General features: G+C 34.0%; 3 protein-coding genes across 8 annotated transcripts; 2 read left to right on the top strand and 1 right to left on the bottom strand.

Moving 5' to 3' along the window:
• Positions 1 to 3,489: 3,489 nt before the first annotated feature.
• Positions 3,490 to 17,303, top strand: LOC120213220 (bark storage protein A-like). Of its 2 annotated transcripts, XM_039211370.1 has the most exons (7): positions 3,490 to 3,780; positions 3,887 to 3,954; positions 4,813 to 4,968; positions 5,047 to 5,256; positions 5,359 to 5,538; positions 6,289 to 6,483; positions 17,293 to 17,303. In XM_039211370.1, the coding sequence occupies exons 1-6, from the start codon at positions 3,552 to 3,554 to the stop codon at positions 6,463 to 6,465; spliced, it is 1,020 nt and encodes a 339-aa protein (XP_039067301.1). In that variant the 5' UTR covers positions 3,490 to 3,551; the 3' UTR covers positions 6,466 to 6,483; positions 17,293 to 17,303. The 2 variants fall into 2 exon arrangements, with proteins under 2 accessions (XP_039067301.1, XP_039067300.1); XM_039211369.1 differs by lacking the exon at positions 17,293 to 17,303 and having other exon boundaries at positions 6,289 to 6,548.
• LOC120213222 (metalloendoproteinase 5-MMP-like) lies at positions 6,788 to 7,704 on the bottom strand. Its single transcript, XM_039211372.1, has one exon. It carries the CDS (start codon positions 7,695 to 7,697, stop codon positions 6,801 to 6,803), a length of 897 nt encoding a protein of 298 aa, XP_039067303.1. The 5' UTR covers positions 7,698 to 7,704; the 3' UTR covers positions 6,788 to 6,800.
• On the top strand, positions 11,635 to 21,557 carry LOC120213217 (dihydrolipoyllysine-residue acetyltransferase component 1 of pyruvate dehydrogenase complex, mitochondrial-like). Of its 5 annotated transcripts, none has more exons than XM_039211363.1 (23): positions 11,636 to 11,876; positions 12,460 to 12,510; positions 12,977 to 13,034; positions 13,109 to 13,136; positions 14,179 to 14,228; positions 14,311 to 14,355; positions 14,536 to 14,609; positions 14,902 to 14,971; positions 15,439 to 15,627; positions 15,717 to 15,761; positions 15,868 to 15,941; positions 16,645 to 16,714; positions 16,854 to 17,249; positions 18,406 to 18,466; positions 18,545 to 18,589; positions 18,676 to 18,759; positions 19,646 to 19,722; positions 19,793 to 19,855; positions 20,206 to 20,276; positions 20,370 to 20,430; positions 20,876 to 20,936; positions 21,019 to 21,099; positions 21,233 to 21,549. In XM_039211363.1, exons 1-23 carry the CDS (start codon positions 11,773 to 11,775, stop codon positions 21,289 to 21,291), a joined length of 1,917 nt encoding a protein of 638 aa, XP_039067294.1. In that variant the 5' UTR covers positions 11,636 to 11,772; the 3' UTR covers positions 21,292 to 21,549. The 5 variants fall into 5 exon arrangements, with proteins under 5 accessions (XP_039067296.1, XP_039067294.1, XP_039067292.1 ...); XM_039211361.1 differs by having other exon boundaries at positions 13,103 to 13,136; XM_039211362.1 differs by having other exon boundaries at positions 12,980 to 13,034; positions 13,103 to 13,136; positions 21,233 to 21,548.
• The last annotated feature ends 169 nt before the right edge of the window (positions 21,558 to 21,726 follow it).

Genomic DNA, 21,726 nt, shown 5'->3' with positions numbered 1-21,726 from the left:
CGCCAAAATGTGTGTATATGAACCCCAAGTCGGATATACAAACATAGACCCATAATATCCTCCAGGAGGGGTCATAAAACTCGATGATCGCATAACAGATTAAAGGGACCATCGCCATCCAAACATCTAATGGGTCCCTCAACTCAGGTGAGATCACCATCCTCACATCATCATTAGAATATGACACCCATTCAAACTAAAACAAATATATATAATTTTTATCAAAATAATAATCTAATTATACAACTATACTCTAAAATCGATTTTTAAACATTCAAATGCATACCTGTGTGTCAGCCTTATGATTGATTAGCATCCTAATTTTTTTCTAAATCAGTTATACACTGTATAAAATGATTAATATACGAAATCAGTTATATAATTACCTCAATAGTAGCAGAAATACGAATGAGTTCTTGACAACGGGACATAAAAAGGGAAATCGATACCATGCCCAAGAATGCAGTAGCAAGAGATATCCGCCGATAGCATTTTTCTTGTAGTCAGTGGCTCGACACATCTCCCTGTACAGGAAAACCAAAACTGCCGAGCCCCAACTGAGTGATCCGACCAGACGAAAGTCACCAAGATGTCACAACCACATACAGTGAACTTGGTTGCGCGATTTGTCCGGCATCAACAACCCTCCTATCAGTTGCAGTATGCATGCCCGTGCATACATTTTAACTTCATCATCAGAGGCGTCCTAGCTCAACTTCCGAAAATTGACATCTAACCAATTTAACGGTATCCGAACACCGTTAAAACTTTCTGGGACACGTCCTAAATAGTCCCGGCACAAAGCATTCCATGAACCGTGCGCCATCCCCGATATCACATCTCCATCCACCGGAATCCTCAGGTGCATAGAAACATCCTCAAGTATAATCGTGCACTCTCCGCACGGAAGATGGAATATGTAGGTCTCCGGCCTCCACCGCTCCACTAAGGCAGAAATAAGGTCTGACTCTATCTTACAGTGACCCTCATATCTACCTATGTGACCGAATCCAACCTCTACTAAATACGGCAAGACACATTTAGGTATCACTAACTTAATGTTCCTAATAAAAGGATCTAATACACGATCTCTCTCCTAAAATTAAATAATTACAAAAATTAATTTTTAAACTAATAATCATGCATTAAATAAATAAATAAATAAATTATTACTAATAATTTAAATTATATTAAAACGTTAAAATGTTATTGTATCAATAAAATGTCGCGATATATGATTTTCATCCAAGCGAAGTAGACCTCCTTCCATTTTATATATGCAAAAAAATTAATTAAATAGATTATTAAAATTTCAAATACTTAAATAAATTAAAAACAAAATATTAAACATAATAAAATATACCTTAAACAGTTAAAATAGAATATAAGAGTATTTGAGAGAAGTTGAGATGATTTGGTGTGATGAAAGTGATTGAGAATGGGGGTATTTATAGGGAGGGGGTGGGGTGTGAACGGCCGGGGTAGGTGGGTAATTAAACCTAAGGTCTTTTCTGACGCGTGTCATCTTTAAAGGTAAAGCGCGACCCCTGCCCTGCGCTATATCCCACGTGTCGCCAGATCAGCATAAAGCGTGTTGCAGGGGGTGCGCCTTACCCTACGTGACGCCATATTAGCGTAAAGTGCGCTGCAGGGGGAGCGCCTTCCTGCAAAGGGTGCTAGATCAAGAAAAATAGTCTGAAGGGTGCATGACAGGGAAAATTATAGGGTATATGAGATATTTCGGGAAAAACACCTTTCCCAAGATCAATACAAGATACGGTTTTATTTTTCTTTGTAATTGAATACATTTAGAGATTAAATTATAAAAAAAATAATTTGTTTAACTTTAAAATAAATAAAGTTTAAAAAGAAATTAAATTATAAAAACTAACACATCAAGGGTTTAATTTCATAAAATTTAAAATTCAAAAGTCTTAAAAAATAATTAAACCAGATAAACTTAAGTTTAAAGTTTAATTTTATTAATTTTAAAATTGAAAGTATCCTAAAAATAATTATATTAAAAAAAGTTGTGAAAAGAACAAAGAATTTTTCGAGTTCAAGTTTTTTCAAACTAGAGTCGAACTTCAATTTTTTATTTTGAGTTTGAGTTGAGCTTAATAGTTTTAAGCTCGTGAGCTTTTGAGTCGAGTGGAGCATCAATTTTTGATTTCGAGTTCGAGTCGAGCTTGACAATTTTAAACTCACAAGCTTACAAGTTGAGTCGAGTTCAACTTTGATTTTTTTGAGTTGAGTTCAACAATATTCGAGCTCAACTCGACTCGTTTACAATCCTATTGATAATATACACACGTCCTAAAGATACAACAACTCAAACTTGAGACACTCTCTTTTACCAATAAAATCACTCAATGAATTCAATAAAATACATTAAAATACTAATCGGAGCCTTGGCCCATCCATTTTTTTAAAGTATTAATTAATATTAAAAATATATATATATATTTTTCAAAAAATAAATTAAAAAATTTATCCGATCCCTTTAATTAAAAAATTATATTTATAAAAAATAAAAAATATTTGTAACCTCCACCTTAATAAATTTATAGGTCTACTCCTAATACTAATAATCGTAACAAACACAGCCCAACAAAATATATTTACCTACTCCAATTTAAATTACGAAAAAGAACAATATCTCATGAGCCCACAAAGAACCTACTTGATTTAAATATATAATAATATAAAATAGATTTATATATCAAATATAACTTTCTACTTGTATTAAAAAATCAATGAGTTTTTAGTTTTAATCATGGATTAAATGTGTATTTATTTAAAAGATTATGATAAAATAAATCTTTAAATATTGAAAACACTAATATAAATTTGGTCGCGATTTATTAAATATGGAGACATTTGATTTATTTTTTAATTATTAGTTCATTTCATCGTAATTTTTTATATAAAGATTCATTTGATCTATTATTCAAACTATGGAGTTATTTGATTTTTGGGTACCGTCAAAAGGGTCAATTTGGTGTATAAGCCTATAAAATAAACAGTAAAATAAATAAGAGATCTCTAAATTATGATCAAATGATTTTTTTAGTCACTAAATTATCAAGAAAATATAAAATTTGTTTTAAATTTATGGAACTATTATAAAATGTTCATTATATTATAAAATATCATTAAACTTATTAAACTATTATAAAATAATCATTAAACTTATGGAACTATTACAAAATGATTGTTAACTTTATCAACTTTTATGACCATACAAATGTCACAATAATCATTTATAACAACTTGATAAATTCAATGTTTATTTATAAATTTTTAAAATTTCAATGATGAAAAAGATCAATTTAAATATAGCTGAAATACCTCTCATGTAATTTACCCTAAAACAAAAACAATAGCACATGGTTGCCCATGCTTAACATGTGCGAGACGATTTTATCAATAAAAAACAGTGTCACAGATCAGCACCAATGTTCTTTCTCCCCTTTAAATTGGAGTCGCCGGTGCTGTCATTCCTCGGATATCAGAGGACCTTCTTCTTCGACGAGCTAAATCTTTATGCCATGGGTGGACAAGTTAAACCATGTTTGGTGCTGGTCTTCACCTTTTTTTTGCTTGTTCTTGCTTCAGCTGTATCCACAAATAGAATCAAGTTTTTGAAACAAATCAGAGAGGTGAACCGTAGAGGGCCGTACATCGGTCTCATCACGGTGTTTGCCACCGAGGAAGATGCATTTTTCGCTTCGGGATCATTTAAACCCGACCCCAAGTATCCTTTCATCGATTTATCGGGTATATTTCGATTTTTAGACGTTGTTAATGGAAAAAAAATACACCTCAATATAATTTCTTTTATTTCAATTCGATTCGAATGGATTTTTTTGGGGAGATATTGCAGGAAGAAGATTTCGCATTGGACAAGTTCGTGGAAGAGAAGTCGTTTATGTCAGATGTGGGATTGGAACGGTAGGAATTAAGATTAATCATAAATGTTGACCCTTTAAGGTTAAACAATAGTCTTGGTCCCCCTATTATGTTTAAATTTTATCTTTATACTTTAATTTGACATTATTTTTTTTCTTTCTTTATAATATCATTTGTTAGTCGAAAGAGTTAGCGTTGTTAATTATTTAAGTTAAATTCATTTATCGTAATAAGTTGTTGGGAGCGTTTTTTTCTTTATTTTTTTCTATATTTTTAATATCTCCTTATCTTGCCGAATAAAAAAAATAAAAGAAAATATTCATGTCAGGTGGGTCAAAGTTAGTTTTATTCTAAAATTTAAGATAGATTCGAGGTTGATAGAATATCACCAAATGTCGGGATGATTAAAATTAGGTAAAAGCTTCAATTTTTTATTTAGAGTCGGATAACAAGAAAGTCAACCTATTTTTCTTTCTTTATAATATCATTTGTTAGTCGAAAGAGTTAGCGTCGTTAATTATTTAAGTTAAATTCATTTATCGTAATAAGTTGTTGGGGGTGTTTTTTTTCTTTCTTTTTCTCTATATTTTTAATATCTCCTTATCTTGCCGAATAAAAAAAATAAAAGAAAATATTCATGTCAGGTGGGTCAAAGTTAGTTTTATTCTAAAATTAAGATAGATTCGAGGTTGATAGAATATCACCAAATGTCGGGATGATTAAAATTAGGTAAAAGCTTCAATTTTTTATTTAGAGTCGGATAACAAGAAAGTCAACCTATGCCATCTCGTATCCGTCCTTAATCATAAATTTATGTAATATTTGATATGAATTAATCGATTAATAGTTAGATATAATTTCTAACATTAATCTTGTTTTAACTGTGGACGTTCAAATCAGATCAATGCGGTTGCGGCAACACAACAAATGCTTGACGTATTTCATATGAAAGGGATCATCCATTTCGGTATTGCTGGCAACACAAACAACTCAATGTCCATTGGAGATGTTACCATCCCAAAGCAAGTTGCTCATACTGGCATTTGGGATTGGGTGGTGAGTTTGATCCACATCTCTTTTCCAAACTTTAACACGATTTCCGGCTAACTAGGGACCGTTTTCGTTTGTGAATAGAACCCGAATTCAACCGTCGATCCTGCCGATGTTGCTCAACTGGACATCGGAAACTACAATGTCGCAAAAAGAAATGGAACTAACCTCTTGGGTCATATTGGATACAACAAAGAGCAATTTTATTCAGTATCAGGGGAACCAAATGTTGCTGAACGACTGGTTTGGGCTGAAATAACTCCGCATTGGCTTCGGCTTGCTTCCAGCTTGGAGGTTAGTTATATTCGTAGTTCATTATCGTGCCGTCGGTCGGATATTGGTATCGGCAAATCGTTCCGCTATTTCCGAGTTGACGTCGGGTTTCTTGCACAACAGGGCATTAAACTAGAGCAGTGTGTGAATTCAAGCCTGTGCCTACCGGAAAAACCCAAGCTAGTTGTTGGTTTGAGGGCCTCAACAGCCAACATTTTTGTGGACAATGCAGCATATAGAGACTTCCTTCTTCAAGAATTTGGGGTTTCATCAGCTGATATGGAGAGTGCAGCTGTAGTAATGGTAATGAATTACGCACCGTACATCTTCAAATTATGATAGTCGAAATTTTAAATTAGTCCTTAAACTTTAAAAATTTCGATTGAATCATTAAGACTAAAGTATCTTTCTAACCAGGTCCTCTTGTCAATACAACAGTCAAGTTTGCCATTAAAAAAAGAGTTGTTGCATCATATGTCCCTAAACTATGACACTCATTCTAAATTGGTACTTCAACTTTTAAATATTCTAATTTCATCCTCAAACTATGATTATGGTTCTAAATTAATCTTTGAACTTTTGAATCTTCCAATTTCATCCCAAATTATTACCCTTATTCTAAATTGGTCCCTAAACTTTGGAAATTTCATCCATGAGTTCAATCATATTTTAACCTAAGTTTTATTTTTCTTCAAACATATAATAATATAGTCTGACATGATGGTTTTACTAATAGGGGATGTGATTAGCATATACTGATCATTTGAGATGAAATTAAAATATTTAAAAGTGTGATGACTAATTTAAAATGAGAGTCATAGTTTAGGGATGAAATTAAAATATTTAAAAGTTTGAGGACTAATTTAGAATGAGAGTCATAGTTTCGGGATGAAATTGAACCGTTCAAAAATACTTTAGTTTGAGGATTCAATTGTAATATGCCCGTAGTTTAAGGACGTTTGATGCAATTAACCCTTTACGTATAAACGAATTTTTGAAAATTTAAAAAATTAAAAGAAGTAATTATATGATAATGGTGGGATATGGATGCAGACAAGCTTGTCAAATGGATTCCCAGTGATTGTGATAAGAGGGCTATCAGATTTAGCTGGAAACCAGCAAGGAGACAATGCTTGGATCAAATTTGGGAGCCTTGCTGCTTTAAACAGTGTCAAAGTTGTTTTGGGATTCATTTCTAATCTACCACATACTACTACCGCTACAAGTTAATTACAATCTTTCAATGTTGTTGCCTTTTTCTTTATTAAAATTCCAAATAAGCATCTAAATAAGAAAAGTTTATTTAATTTTGATGTTTCTTTCTATAACCGGAAAATTTTAGTATCATTTATCTTACGATGTCTCGAATACAACTCTTACCACATTTCTTAAGTTAATTTAACGAAAGATATGCACGTGAGTCTTATTTTTAATCACTCGATGAATATATGTTAAAGGCTATATTGAATAGAAATGCAATTGGATAATCAAATCGATGCTTACAAAATAGTTTCTGATTGAACAGAAAATGTAACATGATGCATAGTATATTTTTTTTCTTTCACTCATAATAATCCGTATAAGGCGCGGATACCGTGAACGTCATCCCTGTTCAGCCTCCTCTTCGTAACGCCGGAGTCGAAGTACGCATACATGACTGCATCAGGGATCATGCTGTGCTGAAGCCCGAGAAGGTGGCCGATTTCGTGCACAGTGACCGATTCCAAGTCGATCTCATCAGGACCAGGGTTAGTGCTCCAGTTTTCATCAGCATCATAGTGCAACTTTCCCCCTGTTGGTGGACTAGCATGAGCCAGAGTCCCCTGCGGACCATCGAAGGGGTTCCCGTCTCCATGGTCGCCACTATGGAATCCGATTTCAATATCGGCAATGTAGTCATCCGATACTTCTTCAAACGTAAAGCGGCTCACATCTGCCCATCGTTCGAAAGATCTGAAACAAATGGACCTTATGTCTTCATCGAGAGGGACTTCAACACTCGAACGAAAGTTGTAGGTTAGATGAGTCTTCGAGATCGGCCATTTCAGATTCCCAAGAAAGAATTCGTAACGAGCGGCTTCGAATCGGTACACAGACTTGGAATTTTTATCACCATTTAGTCGTAAATCCGCAATGCCGCATCTCGGCTTCATCATTTGTTTCAAAGTATCGTCATCTAGGCTGCCTGTGACATTCAACTGATAATTAACCTGGTATGCTTTGATACCAGACTCCAAATCCTCATCGAACTTGTCATCCTTAGCACCGTCGTGATTCAAGTATCCGAGTTTATCGACAAACTGTTTGAGCTCGGAAACCCCTTCGGCGGTATGATCTTTGCGGCACCCCACTAGATGTCGGAAAGTTTGAGCGGTCATCGTCGGCTTCAATTCGACAGTGCTTAGCACCATCTGGAGCAGAACAAACAAAACAAGAACCGGAGAAGATGTTGGAGAAGCCATTTCCAAGGAAGCTTTCCACTTGAGAAACACTGCTGATATGATATTATATACATGTAATTGAATGTTGGGTTTCAACTAAGAAGTCAGCCATTAAAGTTAGATGAAATACAGATTCTTGTCACATAACACTCACAAGTCCACATACTTTTGATATATTCCTCCAGATTTTCCGGGAAATTTTTTTCTTAGCCATTGTGTTGGTTAACACTCACGGGGACTTTAAGTGCCTCAATTTTTGTTGTAATTCATGCATTTTGTGTGTTTGGGGTCAGAGAAAGAGAGTTATGATTAATCATACCCGTCTTTCACATGACTCCAACGTTTACGAAGCAAGAGAAAAGGGAGCTATAACATGAAAAAAAATTAAAATATAAATTATTATTGTATTTTTATAATTAACTTTAAATAATTATATTTTTAATTTATTTAAATTAAATTCGAATTGGGTTAGCAGACTAAAACTGTTTGTCCATTTTAAAACTAAACCAAGTCGACTGAACTAGATGAATCATCGAATCATAAGTAGGTTATATATAAAAAAGGGAATCTGTTGACACGGTATTAATTATGTAGTTATCATATTATTTGGAAGCATATACAACAACATTAGGCAGAATGAAGCAGCTTTGAAGAATAAGAAACTGAGCATAAGATGTAGATAGCATTGGATTGGTAAGGACGGATGTTGTGGTAGTCTTATCTGAAAATTTCAAATTTTTCTATGTTTTAAATTCTTTTTATTGGTAATCTATTTTCTCCTTCTCTAAAATTTTATAAGTTAGTTTCCTTTTAAATTTTTATAAGTTAACCCCTTTAACATAAACTCATGTGTTTGTCCCTCAATTAGAGACATAAACTCATGTGTTTGTCCCTCAATTAGAGACATAAGTCTTACAATATTATTCAAATTATATGTATGTTAAAAAAACAGAAAAAGGATGAAGTTTGTCATTATCAATACTAAACCTCGTATTCATAAGATCATTAAGGAACCTATACATACATGACCATAATCATAAAAATTAGGAACAGAAATAAAGAGAGAAAATTTAACAATTAACATAATGATTATCATTTGAATAGATAAACATTACCATAGTAACTGATCTGAGCTCAGCTAGAATGCCCTACAACACAACATTTATTTATTTTCTTAAGAACTGCAACATGCAGTTGATCAGCACAAGTGCATAGCACCTCTAGCTTACAAGCTGCAGAACTTATATTCTTCACCATATCCTTCTCCTTCATACTGTGTTTCTTTTCTTAGTCTTTTTTACCTTCTTCTTTGAGTACCTCTCCAAACTTAGCATATTTCATCAGTTTTAGCTCCATAACAAGCTTCCCTTTAAATCACCACATAACACTTAACAAACAATACATTAACATTTAGAAGAAGAAGAAACAAAAATGGCAATATCATATTGTAATTGTTATTTAAATTCTTTGTCAATGATGTAGTTATTGGAATAATTAGCAATAAACGAATACGAAAGAACACCAAGATTACATGGAAAACCTAAAATTCTATTTCCTACTTTTTATTTATAGGGATAGAAAACAAAAGAAACTTAAATCAGAAGAACTATACTTGAACTGAATTTTCTTTCTTTGTCAACATAAAGGCAGCTGAAGAATTAGAGTTTCAAACGGATTATACTACTCTGGCAGAAGAAAATTTCACCCGTTTTATAGGCCTCACACTTTTATCATTGTTTTGATTTTAACTTCATAACCTGGTCCAAGAAGAAATTGGGTCACAACTATAACAATCAACCCACATAGGAAACTCACTCGTGTTAGTTGATCTACCCCTGAAGATTTGTTTGCCAATTTTCCTAAAATTGAATAGCCAAGGGTTAACTTTATGTTGTCATTATCATTGTTTCGATCCCTCTGGCAGTTTCTCTCACATGTGCATAGTTACTACAGACTAGCTTACTGGTTCATTTTTGTGCTCCTATAAAACTTCATTTTCTGAGACTCAACATAATAACATATGTTGTGTTTATACAAAGTACTCGAATTAAAAAAAAGTATTTGATTATGTGAACAACTCATTACAGCAAAAGTTAATTAGAGACGGTGAATTTGTACACCTTACTTGTAGTGCATTCAAGACCATTGAATAACTTTGGGGTTCGAAAGAAAATTTAAACAGAGTTGTCTTAGATATTTTTAGGGCCGAAAAATCAAAAATAGACTTTTATAAAGTTAAGGCATATTTCATTACTTTAAACAATTAATTTAATATTACATAAATAAACCATAGAAAAATGATTAAATTTTGGTAAAACACATTATTTTTATTATTTTATTTAGAAAATACCATAAATACAACTAAGTGAGAATAAATATAAAAAAATTGAATGCGAGTATGATACATAATTTTGAATAATAAAAAAAAAATTGGGGCCTTAAATGGTTACTCAAACTGCTCCCCTAAGAGTCGGCCCTAACTTTAAAGTGTGGTGAATACTGTGATAAAGACGATCGGAAAAACATTAGACAACGATCACATAAAAAAAACTGATGTTTGTTAATTTGGAAAAAAAAATCTTTTTAAGGTTTTCCAGAGAAGAAGATGTCTTTAACGTGCCATTTAAACATTTTTAACGATAACTGATAATAGTGGAGAAAATAACCTCAGTGACCAAAAATCTCAGATAATATACGATTTTGATCAACTTTTTTTGGATTTACGAAAATGACCAACAAAATCGCAATGCGATCTCTAATTCGCATTGCGATCTCCACTATCGCAAATTCGCGTTGCATTTCGCGTTGCGATAGTTGAAAATCGCGTTGTGATTTTCCATTTCGCGTTGCGATAGTCTACAGTCGCGTTGCGATTTTCCATTTCGCGTTGCGATAGTTGAAAATCGCGTTGCGATAGTCTACAGTCGCGTTGCGATTTTCCATTTCGCGTTGCGATAGTTGAAAATCGCGTTGCGATTTTCCATTTCGCGTTGCGATAGTATACAGTTGCGATCGCGATTTTCCGTTTCGCGTTATAGTCTACAGTTGTCGTTGCGATTTTCCAAATTGCGATAGTTAAAAAAAGATTTTGTTTCTTAAGAATTTTCTCTAAAAAGATAGTATCCGCGCGGACGTGTCGAAGACACGTATTACCACGACCACGACCACGACGGCGGCGCGCGAGAGTCTCCCTTGTTCTCTATCACTCAACAATGAAGTGGGAAAGCCAAGCCTTAAATACCATTCCCAATAGTGTTTCCAATACTATGTGGGATTTGAGCATTACCAACACTTGTTCCCAATACTATGTGGGATTGAGCCTTAAATAGTGATATTATTTTTTTTAACTATCGCAACGAATTTGGAAAATCGCAACGCGACTGTAGACTATCGCAACGCGAAATGGAAAATCGCAACGCGATTTTCAACTATCGCAACGCGAAATGGAAAATCGCAACGCGAAATGGAAAATCGCAACGCGATTTTCAACTATCGCAACGCGAAATGCAACACGAATTTGCGATGATGGAGATCGCGTTGCGATTTCAACTATCGCAACGCGAAATGGAAAATCGCAACGCGATCTCCAACTATCGCAACGCGAAATGGAAAAACGCAACGCGATTTTCAACTATCGCAATGCGAAATGCAACGTGAATTTGCGATAGTGGAGATCGCAATGCAAATTAGAGATCGCATTGCGATTTTGTTGGTCATTTTCGCAAATCCAAAAAAAATTGGTCAAAATCGTATATTATCTAAGATTTTTGGTCACTGAGGTTATTTTCTCGAATAATAGTGGCGGTTGTGGAAGTGTAAAAATTCAGTGGTTTAAGTGACCAAAATGTAATTGTTGTTATATATTTATGTAATTTACCCTAAACAAAATTGTATAGTCATAACATGTGCCTTTGTGTAGCTATTTGCGAACTAATGAGCAACCGAACCAACTTTTATTTTGCTTTCTTTTGATCAATCAATCGAAGCATAAACTCAATAAACCCAGTTCATTCTCTCTTCTTCCTTTATGAAACTGCAACTTTAATAGAATCCAAGCTATTAATTATCTCAGTTTTTTTTACGAACACCAATTTCAATGGCAGTTTCACGTCTTAGGAACCTAGTTTTCTCAAGAGCCGTCCCATCTCTCTTCAGAGCTCGTTTTCTATCTTCCTACGCTTCACCCAGACCACTTTCTCGGTACTGTTCTATTTCTTTCCATTTCTTTATGTGTTTTATGAACGGTTTTGGATTCCCACCATGATGATCATCTTATGCATCTGATTGGAATTTGTTTTTGGAAAAAAAAGTAATAACTTTTAATTAAAGATAGTGGTATTCAGAGTTGGGTTTGTGAGAACTTTTGTTTTGAAATTAGATGAAGATTTTTTTTTTTGCAATGGTGGTTGAAATAATGTAATTTGAACTTTACAATGGATATGCAACTATGGAGGAAAATGTTACTGGGTAATCTTTCTTTCTCACTGTTATTATATATATAGTTATTGGTCTTATTTATTATGTTACATTATGCATTATGTACTAACTATCTAATTAATGCTTTCATTTTTATATAAAAAAAATTATATCCTTTTGTTCCAAGTGAAAAATAGCAGCTTGACATTTTAAGTTCCCTCTTATGAGGTGGGAATCTGATTCTTAATTATTACTTTTCTTTGGCACTTATATCATATGCCCTTTAATTCGTGTTAACTATTGAGTATAACACCTTCACATGAGTTTCTGTTCTTTTGCTTATGTTCTTATTGATTTGCTGCTATAGCACTTCAAATGTGGAAAGGCCTTTCAAGGACTGGAATGGGTCTTGCTTAAGGTTTGCATCTGTTGACTTCCTATTATCATGAATAAATTTTGTTACTATTGCTTTACATGATTTATTACTCACTTATGCAATGATTTCACATTTTTCATCATTAATGTACCTACTTTAAGACCTATACCAATTTTATTTGTATTTATAACATGTAAAATATTATGAAGAGAATACTTTCTAACTACATATTATACATTAAATATAAATATGTAACATAACGACAGCCTTTTTGGTTCACTTAGCACAATTTTAAACCAAACAAAATTCAAGGAATAACTTTTAACGAGGTTTGAGTTGGCCAATGTTGTTTTCCCTTCTTGATTTTCTAACCAAAAACCAATACAATCTTATGTAAATAATGAAAATATGTTGTAGTTGACTCAATTTGATTTATTATGCCTTTATTTGGAATATTTATAGCTGGGTTGTATACTTTCTGAATCTTACCTGGTTCTTCCCCTCAAAGCAGGCCCAATGCTTTGTCCAGCATAGTTGGGGTATGCAGTAATTCATCAAAGCTCAAGGTTGGTATTTAATTATTACTTGCATTGTTCTATGATAAGAATGTGTGCTGATGTAATATTTTTTGCAGTTGCAGATTGGAATTCGGCATTTCTCTTCTGCAGGTTAATGAGCTCTTTACTTCAAAACATTTCCCTCTTCCCATATATGCCCATCTAGTTTTCAAAGTCTTGAAAAAGTGCCTCAGAGTGGTTTACTTCGCATTTTTTGCTCATTTCTAGTAACTGCGAAGTAGATATGATCGTATGATTGGTATCTGGGCCAAAAAAATTGCCATCTATCTATTACAAATTTACTTATTGACTCAATCTACTTATAGTACTTATTGGCTGTCCCGCTGTTGCATGAATTTCTTGTAGTAGAGCCATAACCTAGCACTTAGCAAATGCTCGGTTTCATCTTATAGTACCTACTGGTTTTATGTCTTACTGCTAGTCATGAATATATCTAGGCATAGAACTATTTACTGGTAAATTTTCATAAAACTGTATTTGTTGAAGTAAGAAGCATCTATATTTATTAATCAGAAACAATTGTGCACGATGAGTGGTGGAAATTCTAAAATCCAATTGAACTAGATTTTATAATATCATACAAAGGTTATTTATGATACTATGGTTCATTATTTTAGATTTCTCAGTAGTTATAAATCTGCTTGGCCAAACGGTATTTAACTTCCTGGCCTGAGTGATATATGTACTATGTGGCAAAGAATTAGCTGTTCCTACTTTTAGGTTATTGGTTGGATGTCGTGTTTGAGTCTCTGCTTCAAAGGACAAATGCTGGTTAGACTAATGCTGAATCAGTACATTGTCTTTGTGCAAGATCTGTTTGAAAATCTTTTACTTACATTCTTCCACTTACATGTAAACTATTTCAATGTTTCAAATTGGAATGTATCACTTTTGGTTACATAAGTCAAATAGATTTTCTGGTCTCATAACACCTTGGTGGGCTGTTGGGTCTTAGACTAACTTTAAAAGTATGGAGAGAGATTATAGGAGGTTCTAGGTTCATGTATACTTATTAAATAGTAAATATTTCCTTTCTATTTTTGGATACTAATGCTTGTGTCCTTTCATTGTGATATCTGCCAAAGTTTTGTATCCTTGCTTATCATTAAGTTATATTATATTGTTATTACAGACCTTCCTGATCATACAGTGCTGGGGATGCCTGCTTTGTCTCCAACAATGGTAATATATAGTTGGGCCTTAGCCTAGCTTTGTCTCTTGTATTCCAACGGTCAAGCTTATGGTACTTGTTGCTTCTGTGCAGAGCCAGGGTAACATTGCAAAATGGAAGAAGAAAGAAGGAGATAAGGTCAGTTATATAGTAATTACTGGAAGGTGTAGATTTTACAGACTAATGCCTTTTTTTCTGAACTATAAATTAAAAATGATTGTTAAAAAGGGAAAAAAATCTTGTCATAAGGTGCAGAGAATTAATTGATTTAATTCTTTCATTGCGACTTATTTTTCATCATTGATGCTTATCTAACAGATTGAGCCGGGTGATATTCTGTGTGAAATAGAGACAGATAAAGCCACACTTGAGTTTGAATGTCTTGAAGAAGGGTGAATATATTCTTTCTTCTCACTGCTTTATTTTTTTTTCAACTTCTATAGTGTCTGATTTATGGTGTAATTTATTACTTAGAGTGGCATATTGGTAATGCCACTAAATTTTGCTCTGCCTATGGATTTTCAGTTTCCCTTTACTACTTTCTATTGCTTCATGTGAACCCTTTGTACAATTCTCTCGTTTCATCTTGTATATATTAATCAAAGGGCACATCTCAATTATTCAATTTCATAACCATTCTAGATTTCTTTTCCTTTCGCTCATGGTTGTAGTGCTTATCTGCAGGTTTCTGGCCAAGATACTAGTACCTGAAGGTTCAAAAGATGTTCCTGTGGGGCAACCCATTGCAGTAATGGTATTTATTCTTTTGTCCATACTTTAGGGACATACTATAAATAAATTTATAAATCTGATTCAATTTGAATTTTTTAAGAAGAAAACAGTCTTGCTTGGCACTTGTTTTTTTTTTTTTTTTATCTTCCGTATCATGCTCTTCTATGCTCCTTTCTGATCTAATGAACATCTGCTCTGTGTACCAAATTCTGCAAGTTATCCACTTCTTTTTTATGTTCCTTAGGTTTTGATAATGGTTAAGGATTAGCAACATACAAGTAAGACTTATGTTCATAAGATTCGTAAAAGTGTCAACATCATTGGAAAAGTTCCTTCCGATTAACAATAAATTTTGATCTTATTGTACAGTGAATAGCTTTTGATAACTATTTTTTTTCTTTCATTTTTATGCTTTTTAATAGTAATTTTTGTCGAGTACCAACTATGCGATAAACAGTTTGTTAAGACTCATTTGGATGGATTGAAAAGGTTGAGGATGAACAAAATATCGAGAAGATCCCTTCTACACTTGGGGGTGAATCAGATGTTAAGGAGAAAACAGCTCCTAAGGATATCGAAAGCTCCAAAGTGGAAAACGAACCAAGCTCTACCAATGTCAATGCATCAGATATTCCTCCACACATTGTTATTGGTATGCCAGCACTCTCTCCCACAATGGTAAGAAAATTTAGTTTAAAACATGAACCTATTTTTCTGACATTTTTACTGCAAAACTTATGTTTTCGCTTTCATATTTTCATATGCAGAATCAGGGTAACATTTTCAAGTGGACGAAAAAAGAAGGGGACAAGGTTAGTTTTATAATCACACGTTATTAGATTACTTTAAAAAGCCATCACTTTCTATTTGAGTGAATCATGACCTTATTCACATCGATTTGCCTAACTATGCGAGCAGATAGAAGTGGGGGACATCATATGTGAGATTGAGACTGACAAAGCAACCCTTGAATTTGAGAGCCTTGAAGAGGGGTAATATTTTTTCATTGCTTTGGAGTTTATTGCTGGTTGCAATCCTGATGGGACAGCGCTAAAGTGACACCCATAGATAGTGTAGATGCCACACTAGCTTAATTTCTATAGTTGACCATTTGTTATTTTCTCCATCCAAAAGGATGAGAAATAGTGAAGTATCAAGCTTAAGTTATCCAAAATGCTGCTTATGGAGTATTCAATATGAATTAAGATGATGAGCACCTTTGGGTATTAACTATTAATATTTTTATACTTGTTTTCAAGGGAATATGACCATGCTCATATATGCTTATTACACTTGGTAGTCACCTAAACCAAGGCAGTTATTTCTATACCCCCAAAATCATGGGGCATGAACATTGGTGTGAGGCATAAGCATGAGATTGCCATAGAGCACATATGTAGATATCATGTCATATCTAATGAGACTAACAGTTTAAAAATACTCATAAGATGCCAAATTGAGAACACACCATTTTGGAAAAATTGGACTGTATTTACGTGGTTATTTAAGTCAAATACTATGAAATTGACCACAGAAGCAGGTTGATCACAGTTCAATCAAGAAGCAGGGGTTTTTCTATGGATTAATAGCCAAGGAAAAACTTTCTTAGATGTGAGATTGGCATTGTTTTCATTTCTTCGAGTAATTTATATTAATGGTAAGTTTACAATTGTGAGTTTAAATTGTTGGGTGCAGCTACCTTGCAAAGATACTGGCTCCTGAAGGTACAAAGGATGTGGCTGTGGGACAACCTATTGCAATAACAGTGAGTTGACATTATGTGCTTTTAAGTGGAGTATTTCTTATTGTTGTTAATTGACCTCATTATGTTGAGTCGCAAAATTTTTCAAAGTTAATGGTAATGATGTCAAGCATATGAGGAATAATGCTTGTTACTTTGCAAGGTTGAAGATCCAGATGACATTGAAGCTGTGAAGACTTCTGTTGCTGGTGATTCAGCTGTCAAAAAGCAAGAACCAATGTGTCAAGAATCCAAAAGTGAAGTTAAAGAGCAGAAGTCTGGTTTTACAAAGATCAGTCCATCAACCAAGTTGCTTATTTCAGAATATGAGTTAGATGCATCATCACTGAAGGCATCAGGTCCTCATGGTACTTTGCTTAAAGGGGATGTTTTGGCTGCAATTAAGTCTGGAAAAGGATCTTCCAAAATTTCACCATCTGAAAGAAAACCATGTCCTCAAATCAGCACTCAGAAATCTCCTTCAGGGAGGCCTGAGTCGAAGACTCATCCACTGCAGTCAATTTCTTTTGAAGACTTGCCCGATACTCAAATTCGGAAGGTATGTTTCATTGACTGGTTATAAGGTAACTACAAGGAAAGAGACTTTGTCATTGGACTTTCTAACTAGGTCAATATTTAAAGATGAAAATCAACCTATTTGTAAACTTAAGTGTAGCTTGATGTAGGATTTTTTTTTTTTTGGGGGGGGGGTACATAATGAATTCAACATAAGAAAGTTAATATATATATGTGATAATAACTGATGTTAAAGGCGGATGGTAGAGTTTAATTTGGAAATAAAATGGTGCTAGGTACTTTGCCAAACGGGAGTTTACATGAATACATTTGATTGAAGTTAAGCGGAGCAAAAGTCAAAGGACTTAGTTTGCAGAGTCTGCATGTAATTGTTTAATCACTCTGTCGCATTGAAAAGTAAATTATTTTAATCTGAGTTCAGAAGGACCCAGGCCTTTATGGTTATTCCACAATAGATTCATAGATTATTGATTGAATAGGATAATTAGAGATTTGAGCAAGAGGGTTTTCGTATTTTATTTATTTATTTTCTGCTCTACTTTGAATTGAAATGAGGAATCTATAGAATATGAACCTCAGAGTGTTTTGAAATGTCTATGTGAACAAATCAAGATATTTAAGAGACAGAGGGGAGCATGCTGTTTTTCACTGTGTTCCACTTTTAGGCATGCCTTCCAGATTTTGTTTGAGTCAAATGCATATGGAATGGCCATATAATTAGCAGTATTCTCAAACTATAGTTGCAATAGAAGTATTTGAAAATGCTAATCTTCCTTCAAGTTCATGTATGTAAATGTCTGATGGCTTTGTATAAATATTATTTTTTTGTTCAGATGATAAAATATGTAAGCTCAAGGAAAGTCCTGTTATTGATTCTTTATTGTGAAATCTAAGTAGTTTGAAGAAAAATTGTATCTGTTACTGCTATAAGTTCTGCCAAGTGTTGACAACCTCTTATACTGTCAAATGTTGCTATTAAGACATATTCCAATTGATCTGTTTGTTTGGTATTCTTGGATTTTTTTCTTTAACAAATTTCATTTACTATATTTGAATATTGTTCCAATTGGTCTCTATCACTATGTTGTTTTATATGGTTTAATGAGTTAATTATAGAAAGTTGATTTAATGGCGAACATTGGTTCCTTCTTTTTACTGCATTTGTGTTCATTTTGCAGGTTATTGCAAGGAGGTTATTGGAATCTAAACAGACTATACCACATTTGTATTTATCTTCAGGTAGGAACATAAAATATTCATCTACAAGTTTTAGTATAATTTAACCTTCTAACTTAATGGTTTTATTGTGTTAATCAGATGTTGTACTGGATCCTCTTCTTTCTTTTAGGAAGGACCTTAAAGGTGTAGGATGAATCCCTGTATCATCAGTTTGATTTTTCTTGTCTGTTGCTTGCCTTACTGCTGATCGTTCTATGCTTAATTTGCAGAGAAGCATGGTATTAAAGTTTCAGTCAATGACATTGTCATAAAAGCGGTTGCAATTGCTCTGAAAAATGTACCTGAAGCTAATGGTAAGACATAATTTCATTGAAGTTGGTCCTTGTAGTTTTCTGAGTAAACATGAGTAGCCAAGCCAAGGCAACTAATAAGAGCATGATCTATTGTAAGATATAAAGATTCCTAGAGATGTTGGGTGATATTTCTCTCTTAGACTAGAATCCAACCTGTTTTACAGCTGTAAACATTGGCAGTGACACATTTTTAATCTGATGCATGTCCAAAGATGTATTTTCAGTGCTTTTGCATAATAAAATATTTTTTATTCATTTCTACCTTCATGCATATTTTTATTTTTTGAGTCATTGTTTGAATTATTAGTTGGGGTGTAATCTACTCTCATTCTGTTCCCGGCGCTGCTTGCTTTTTCGCACTCAAACCTGAACTTCAACATTCCTTAACGAAAGAAATGCCTTAGACTGTGTGGTCATTTTGTTTCTTATACATCAGTAAGTAATTCAACAGCTAGTTTGCAGTCGCTGGTTTATAGATTTTTTTCAGCTTTGTTCAAATGATCATTCTAGAAGCTGTTTTAATGTCGCTGGTCTAACATTAGTTCTAGGTGGGTGTATGATGAGCCTTCTCTAACATCCAAATGTGGGAAAGCTTTGTTGTGTCAATAGTGTGTGGTTGCATTGAATAAGTTCCAAACCGTAAGGGTACTTGAGTACTAATTTGTTTGAAAAAGTTTCAAACTGGAAGGGCACTAAGGTTGTTAGCTGGTCTAGCATGTGTGGAGTATACTCACTATATATAAGGAATTCCAGCATCAGATTACCAATAGTTAGTGCATTTTTATAGAGCGGACAATACGTATATAATTCATTATTCTTCAGTGATAGCTTTCAAGCCTTTTCGCTTTTTTTCTAACTAAAAATGCTGCTATGTCAATGACTGCAGCTTATTGGGATGTTGAGAAAGGAGAAATAATTTTGTATGATTCTGTTGACATATCAATTGCTGTTGCTACTGAGAAGGTACGCTTCCAATAACAAGTTTTCAGATTTTATGGAGACCAACCTACTTATTTCTTTTTTTGCATTGCAGGGTTTAATGACCCCAATTGTAAGGAATGCAGATCAGAAATCCATTTCATCCATCTCCTCAGAGGTACTTTAATCTTCAACCTCTACCTGCTTTTTAGGAAAGCAACTTTGTTGGCTCCTCTACCCATTGAGCTTGTGCTTGAATCTTGAGTTTGTTTAGATAGAAGTACAGAACACATATTGATATTTTCTTGTAAAATATGTCTACTAATCGAAACTCCGTGTAGGTGTAGCTTAAGTACAACTAGATGTTTAAAACAATTTGCAATGTACTAGATGATGGCCAACAAGGTCAGAATTATGTGCTAATTTCTATTTTTTGGCCTGGTTCTTCTCAGTTAATATTTTAGTAATCATCAATTTACTTTCTGGTTTTGGTTCCATCATGCTCATCTTCTTTAACTTGGCCTTCAGGTCAAGCAACTAGCTGAAAAGGCACGGGCCGGGAAGCTTTTACCAAATGAATTTCAAGGAGGAACATTCAGGTATGAATTTTATTATAAACCTATGGGATATTAGTTTCCATTCTATCTTTTTAATAGTTGAAAGAAATATTGAGAAATTGTCAATTTTTGCAGCATTTCAAATCTGGGAATGTTTCCTGTTGACCATTTTTGTGTAATTATAAATCCCCCACAGGTACTCTCTCACACACGTGTGTGAATGCACATGTTTGTACATATATATGATGTGAATGTGCATATATGATGAGAATGTGCTACATGGTTCCTCACACTTGCACTCACCAAAATAGTCTATCACAACATCCTGCGCCTTTATCGAGAGAACATTAAAATATAGCTTCAGCTTATCCCATCCATGAATGGTGTTACATTCAATCCTCAAAAGGAAAAAGTAGCTGGTCTAATGACATTTTTTTCCTACAGAAAGCAATAAATTTGGAAAAAGCATAGTTCAATCTTTTCCATTTATCGATTGAAAACAGTGGAGAACTACTAACGCCGTTTTCTTTCTGGACTTTATCCTAGAGGCACTCTAGAATATTTAACCACTGTAATGGGTGCTGCTATAAAGTGATCCAGACATCGTAAGGTGCTTTAAATCTCTGTTCATTTTATGGCAGGCTGGCATCCTTGCTGTTGGTAGAGGAAACAAATTTGTTGAACCGGTGGCCAGAAGTGATGGTAAATAACCCTTGTCCAGCATGCTTCTTTATACTTTATGCTTCAAAGTGTTTCGCATTTCATTTGTTAAATTCCTGCGCAGGGACCGAGATGCCTGCAGTCGTGACAAAAATGAACTTAACGTTATCTGCTGATCATCGTGTTTTCTGCGGCAAAGTTAGAGGTATGTCATGGTGCAAGTCGTTTAGCCACTGCTTTAAGTACGGATCTTCTGATGGACAATGGATACCCTAATCTAAACCCTAAAAGTATCTCAATATGATACCTGCATGATATTTCTGCAATATTTGTTGCAGGTGCATTTGTTTCAGCATTACAAGCAAACTTCAGTGATATTCCGAGGCTGCTTCTGTGATAACATTTGTGTTGCTGAAATCCCAAGAGATTCAGCTATGTTGGAGAGGTGACTTTCTTAAAAGCTAGTTAATAATTCTCCAAACTGATCATTTTCATTTTTCCCAGAATTTCCATTGTGGCAGAGAAGTTGTTGTGCAATCCGGGTTACCGACATGGTTGCCACAATTTGTTCAACTCATTCAACTTCTTCACAAGAGCCAAGTTGTTTCAGATGTAAAATTTTGCTTGAATTTGTTCAGTTTTACCACTTTCATCAGTTTTTATGCCTTTTTCAGGGCTGCTCCTGCAATTTCATGCTTACATATGATAAATAAAGATGTAATGGGAAAATGCCGATACCGAAATTACCAATGACATTTCTGTTGTATGCAATTCCTTCTTTTCATGGTTTAAATGACCTATACAATACACCATTCACTGCACGAAACCATGT

The sequence above is a fragment of the Hibiscus syriacus genome, unplaced genomic scaffold, assembly GCF_006381635.1.
Source record: "Hibiscus syriacus cultivar Baekdansim isolate YM2019G1 unplaced genomic scaffold, ASM638163v2 tig00110020_pilon, whole genome shotgun sequence".
NCBI lineage: Eukaryota > Viridiplantae > Streptophyta > Magnoliopsida > Malvales > Malvaceae > Hibiscus > Hibiscus syriacus.
Note: the sequence above shows the minus strand (reverse complement) of the source record. Positions and strands in the feature narration are given on the sequence as shown.